Source organism: Priapulus caudatus, unplaced genomic scaffold (genome assembly GCF_000485595.1).
Source record: "Priapulus caudatus unplaced genomic scaffold, Priapulus_caudatus-5.0.1 Scaffold360, whole genome shotgun sequence".
Taxonomy (NCBI): domain Eukaryota; kingdom Metazoa; phylum Priapulida; class Priapulimorpha; order Priapulimorphida; family Priapulidae; genus Priapulus; species Priapulus caudatus.
This window is the reverse complement of record NW_014577421.1, coordinates 237,867-244,023: the sequence shown is the minus strand read 5'-3', so window position 1 is coordinate 244,023 and position 6,157 is coordinate 237,867. Positions and strand designations below refer to the sequence as shown.

General features: G+C 43.7%; 1 protein-coding gene across 3 annotated transcripts in view; it reads left to right on the top strand.

Annotated features, from left to right (window-relative positions):
* The first annotated feature begins 4,271 nt into the window (after positions 1-4,271).
* Positions 4,272-6,157, top strand: part of LOC106809522 (BAG family molecular chaperone regulator 1-like) — a 6,741-nt gene continuing 4,855 nt past the window's right edge. The window contains exon 1 of one of the 3 annotated variants that reach the window (XM_014812617.1): positions 4,272-4,458. In XM_014812617.1, coding sequence (XP_014668103.1) covers positions 4,434-4,458 — 25 coding nt within the window. In that variant the 5' untranslated portion in view covers positions 4,272-4,433. Of the gene's footprint in view, positions 4,459-5,158; positions 5,301-5,327; positions 5,785-6,157 lie in introns of those variants that run through there. The other 2 variants (XM_014812616.1, XM_014812615.1) reach the window with 2 other exon arrangements.

Genomic DNA, 6,157 nt, shown 5'->3' with positions numbered 1-6,157 from the left:
CTCTTCTTCCTCCTCCTGCTCCTCCTCCCTCTACTCACATCACCTTCTCCCCTCCTCCTCCTTCCTTCTTCCTTTTCCTCCGCCATTTCTGCCCCCTACTCCTCCTCCATTGCGCCGTCTTCATTCTTATCTCCATCACCTTCTCGCTCCTTCTACCTCCCCTCCTCCTCCTCCTCCCCCGACTCATCACCTTCTCTCCTCTCCTCCCTCCTCGCTTCTCTCCTCCTCCTGCCCCCCTACTCCTTCTCCATGACCATCTTCACTCGATCTCCATCTCAGCGGGCAGGTACGTTTATGTAAACATAGGGTACATTATTATGCTTGGAGAAGATACAGGTCTGGCTACACTTGTGTATACATATACGTACCTCGGGTACATATTGTAGTAACCTGATACGACAACGACCCCTTCAGCAAACACTATTCCCTCAGGTACCTGTTCAGATACTGGCGTCTCTCGGTTTTCACCGGCCAAATTAGGGCCATATAAGAAGGTATAGAAGCATGAAAAGGTAACAGAAAACTAAAGTTTTTTCATACATTTTATTTTGTACAAAATCACACACAAATATACTACTGATGGTTGCTAGAAATTTCGTGACGGTGATCACTTTAGCAACTAACATTCAATAATTAATTGACATTCATTAATAAACTGTTTAACATAACCATGTTTGAATGCATACTATTTCAGTTATTAGTATTTTGAGTGCAAAATATGTCCATACACTGCCAGCTGAAATACCATTTACACATGAAACGGTAGTTACACATATATTTTTTATTGTCAATGGTCATTTAATCAATGGTTTATTATCAAATGGCACTCAAATTTGATGTTTTCATAGATAAGAAATATAAAAAATTATGATAAGTTTATTCCCTGCTGTCTCTAAAATAAATAGAAGTTTACGCATTTGTTTCATTGCTATTTTTAGCTCACCTTGACATTCGTCAAGCTGAGCTATTGCCATGGGTCGTCGTCCGTCCGTCCATCCAACATTTGGCTACGCGTCAACGAGTAACTCAGGAAACCGTTCGCACCCACATGTTTTTGAATTTGGCATAGTTGTTTACTGCCTTGCTCGCAGGATTAACGTCCTATTTGGAACACGGCCATCAATTTCACGTACTTTCGAGCACGGCAATTTTTTCTGCCAAAATGGAGAATTGCCATTGTCAGTTGAGGCTCAACCGCGATTTTGCGCTCATTTTTGATATGTTGATATGAATAAAGGCTAGCGGGTGGTGTATTTAAAAAAAAATTATGCAAGATTAGCTAGGGTTTGGCAATTATATAGCATATTTATATAGACACGCCAGAAACAAACAGCTGTCGGGCTGTTCACACTCGTCGGTTCGTTTACAAGATTTCATTGACAATTTCATTGACACGTCACACACACGCGCTCACACACACACATCACACTCACGCACACACGCGCTCACGCACATTGCGCTGCTCACGCATCAACTCCACGTTACACACGCCGCACACAACGCGCTCACGTACACACGTACACACACGCGCCTCAACACACACACATCACACTTCACGCACACACGCGCTCACGCACATGCGCGCTCACGCATCAACTTCCACGTCGTACACACGCCGCACACACGCGCTCACGTACACACGTCACACACGCGCGCTCACGCACACACGACACACACACACGCGCTCAAAGCACACACGTCGCAACACGCACAAATGTCGCAACCGCGTCAACGCCACCACACGTCGCCATACACGCGCTCACGAACACATGTCGCACACACGCGCTCGCAAAACGTCGCATACACGCGCTCACGGTCACACACGTGCTCACGCACACACAAAATCACACACACGCGCCTCAGCACACATGCGCTTCACGCACACCGCGCTCACGCACACACGATAAAAAAATCGTGAGCCCCTTAGGTCTTTGCCCCCCCCCAATCCAAAACTGGCTTCCGGCGCGCCTGGTCCCGGGTAACGTGAAAGGCCACTGCCCAGAATAATTCCCGTGGTTGCGGTGTGCTAGGTCCCTGGGGGCTCCTAGGGGCTGTACAAGAGTTGCAGACATGACCGAAGTCGGAACAAACGGTCATGTGATCGCTGGACGCCATCGTTGTTTTCCAAATGGTTCCACCCGCTGCGCTCAAGTACAGCGCTGTATGGATTCGCGTGACAATGGTCCGCTAGTAACTTAATTAGACTTATCGCTGCCTTCAATACTCAAAAATCACAAGAGATTTTATAGCTAGGACATGTGCTCTATGTGTATCTAATTTTAGAAATGTTACTCAAATCGTTCGCGCCATATGATTGTTTTAAATTTAACTTCTTACCGACATAGGCCTCCACTGGGTATATTAGCTATGCCGATACATAAAAACCGCGTATAAGAACATTAGATTTTTCCAAGTTAGCCTCAACATGTTCTTAATATAAAATTGGTGCTTACTGAAAATTAGGCTTCAAAAGGTTCTTAAATAGGTTCTTAATTGTTTCTACTTTTAATGTGTACAGCTGAAACCCGCGCTACGGCGCGGCTTAGTGACTGTGATGCATAGTAGTTACAGTACAGTAGTTGTTAGGTGTAAGTCGTGTTATATGAGGTTTAGTTTGTTGCACAGGTTTGTTTTTTTATGGTTGAGGATAATATTATATGATATATTATATGATATTATATAATATTATCTTATTAATAGATATGATTGCTTATTGTTGGCATTGGCATTAGCCATTGCATTGTTTATTGCAATCGATATTGATTGAGCTCGGTCTTTTTTATTTTACCTGTGTTTCTTTGTAGTCTTCATCTGATGAAAATGTAGAACCTACTTTAAATTTAAGCCTAAAACAGGTTCTTTGTAAAGGCGTCTAAATTCGGAAATTTTAGCCTAAACATGTTTCTTAAAATTATGTTTATTATCTTATCGCGGAGTTTATTACTGTTTACGGCGCCGAGATACTTGCTATAATTATTTAAAACCACTCGCGCCTCTTCAATAAACTCGAAGAATCACAGAGATCATAAGATAACACAGTGTACCTACTGCACAAGCACGCCACACACGGACGCACGCACGCACGCACGTGTACTTGCACACGCACGCACGCACCTGCACACGTACACACGCACGCATGCACGCACGTGTAGGTTAACCGCCGCATTGCCGCACTGTACGTGCACATGCACGCACGCACGCCGCACGCACGGCACAACAATACTACAACATACTAGCTCACTAAACGTGGGACGGCCGATGGCAGCTGTATATCGATGGCAGCTGTAGATCGAGTTTACACACACACAAACACACACACACGCGCGCGCGCACACACACACACACACACGCAAACAAACAAACAAACAAACACACACACGCGCGCGTACACACACACAAACATGCACGCACGTACGCAGGCACGCACGCACGCACGCACGCACGCATACGAAAATGATCTTACGAAAATAATCTTATAAATAAATAATAATAATAATCTTATAATAAATAAAATAATGCACAAGGGGTGAATAGATACACGCTTTGAGTATTGATGGAGGTTGAATATTTCTCTACTCGCTCGTGCACCTGATAGTTGTATATATTACATTGCGGGCAGTTATTGGATGCACATTGGGCCGCATTCTTACACATTCCGCTGTTAGCTAGACATTTCGCTGTTTGTAGCACATTCGCTGTTTCAGTATAACAATTTTTTCACATTTTGATACTTGCGGATCGCAGTTATTTGATGCACATTTAGGCGCCAATTCTTACACATTCCGCGCACATTCCGCTGTTTCAGATATAACATTTTTTAACATTTATGATACATTGCGGCAGTTATTGATGCCACACTTGCGCCACATTCTTACCACATTCGCTGCTTTAGCTAGCACATTTCGCTGTTAGTATAACTTTTTTTACACATTTTGATACATTGCGCAGTTAGATTGATGCACAGTGGCCACATTCTGACCCATTCACGCAGCATTCGCTGTTCAGTAGCACATTCCGCTGTTCAGTTAGCACATTCGCTGTTTAGTAGCACATTTTGGCTGTTTAGTACATTCCTGCACATTTCGCGCACATTCTTGCACATTCCTGCACATTTCGCGCACATTCTTGCACATTCCTGCACATTTCGCGGACATTCTTGCACATTCTTGCACATTCAGCGCACATTCCTGCACATTTCGCTGTTTAGTAGCACATTTCGCTGTTTAGTAGGACCGGCGCGGGAACTTTAGTTTCTGTCTTCCACCGCCAGGTTCTCTATTGTTGCAGTGTTGCCAATATGGCAGAAAATTCAATTTAAAACAAATACACTGTAATGTTATGTGGTCTTATCGCTCTTGAGACACGTTACGCATGTTCATGTTTAAATTATACCAGTGATATTGATTCATTACTAGTCTATATTAAAATTAATTATGAAAAAAGTAATTGTTAGCTATGGTAAGTCAATGAACAAAGCCATTTCGCATACGGCCTTACAATAATGTAACCCAAACACAGGGGTACTACTACAGGGGTAGCTAACGATACAAAGAGGGTTTACATTGTGACCATGACCTCGTGAAGTAGGAGGATAAACGAATAACAACAACAACTACTACTAGTACTAGTACTACTACTAGGGGGCGCTACCCACAGGCACTTGGAACGTCTCAATAAAAAAAAGGTAAATAAACACGAAATGTACCAAAGTCTTAATGACAATAATGTTTCTCTACTCTATTTCGCCTAGTATAATCACCTGTAAATGCCCGTGAAATGCTCATCTGCAACACACAACTTCACAAGTACACCGAATGCCCGCCCGCGCTGTGCTGCGTGCACAAACAACATGAATAAGAGAGCTCTTATTCATGTTGTTTGTGCACGCAGCACAGCGCGGGCGGGCGTTCGGTGTACTTGTGTGTTGCAGATGAGCATTTGACCGGCATTTACAGGTGATTATGCTAGGCGAAATAGAGTAGAGAAACATTAAGACTTTGGTACATTTCGTGTTTATTTACCTTTTTTTTTTATTGAGACGTTCCAAGTGCCTGTGGGTAGCGCCCCCTAGTAGTAGTACTACTAGTACTAGTACTAGTACTTTCTTTACCTTTTTTTTTTTTTATTAAGACGTTTCAAGTGCCTGTGGCGCTACCCTTGTGTTTGGGTGACATTATTGTATCTAGGCACTACAAGCTTTCAGTTTCAGTAGTGACAGTACGACAGTAGAAGTACACTTAAAGTTAAACTCCATTCCATGCTCGCGGAATCAAATGGGCAGAGAACCCATGTCAATGGCGGTATGTGATATTTATGCATCGAGAGACACAGCTTGGAATTGGACAGAATGACTGAATGTAGGGGCCTATACAAAAAGATTTTCAAAGGCAGTTGTTACAATAGTCTATAGACAGTCAAGTCTCAAGACAATACAACCGTGCAAGTTGTAGTACATGATGTATCACTGCAGGCTACATAACATACGTAACATCGGGGAAGGAGAAGGAAAATGATAGGGGGAGTGGTAAACCGACCAGGCTCTCCGACTGTTACACGTCGTTACTCCGTCTGTTACCGTCTGTTACTCCGACTGTTACACCTCTCGCCAACGTAGTGTTAAGTGAGAAGGGAACTTGTGGCTAGGGGAGTGGAAGCTCATAACAGTGAAAGATATATGCAGCAGAGTCTGTGTGGGAAGAAAGATGGTGATTAAGCTTGATCACAAGAGTGTACTGTGTTACGTGTGTAGGACGAAAGAGGGAACCATAGACATGGAAGAGCCGGGTGAGAGTGTTGAGGTTAACAGAAAGGTAGAATAACAGGGAAGAGTGGGAAGGCATCAGATATCATAAATGCTCTGTAGGATAGTATACAGTCGACCTCGCACAAGTTGAAAAATCGGTCAAGTCGAAGCTCCACAAAAGTTTCGATCTTTCCCTATGTTTTGACTTTAATAAACAGAGTGGCTATATGCCCGGCAGCCGGCATATATCTGACGGCTGCCGGGCACGGTCTTCGATTTCCTAAATGCCCGGCAGTTTTTAATTTTCAGCGTTATTTCAAGTAAACAAGGGTTAGGGGTAGGGGTAGGGTTAGGGTCAGGGTTAGGGTTAGGGTTAGGGTTAGGGTTAGGGTTAGGGTTAGGAACTGCCGAGCA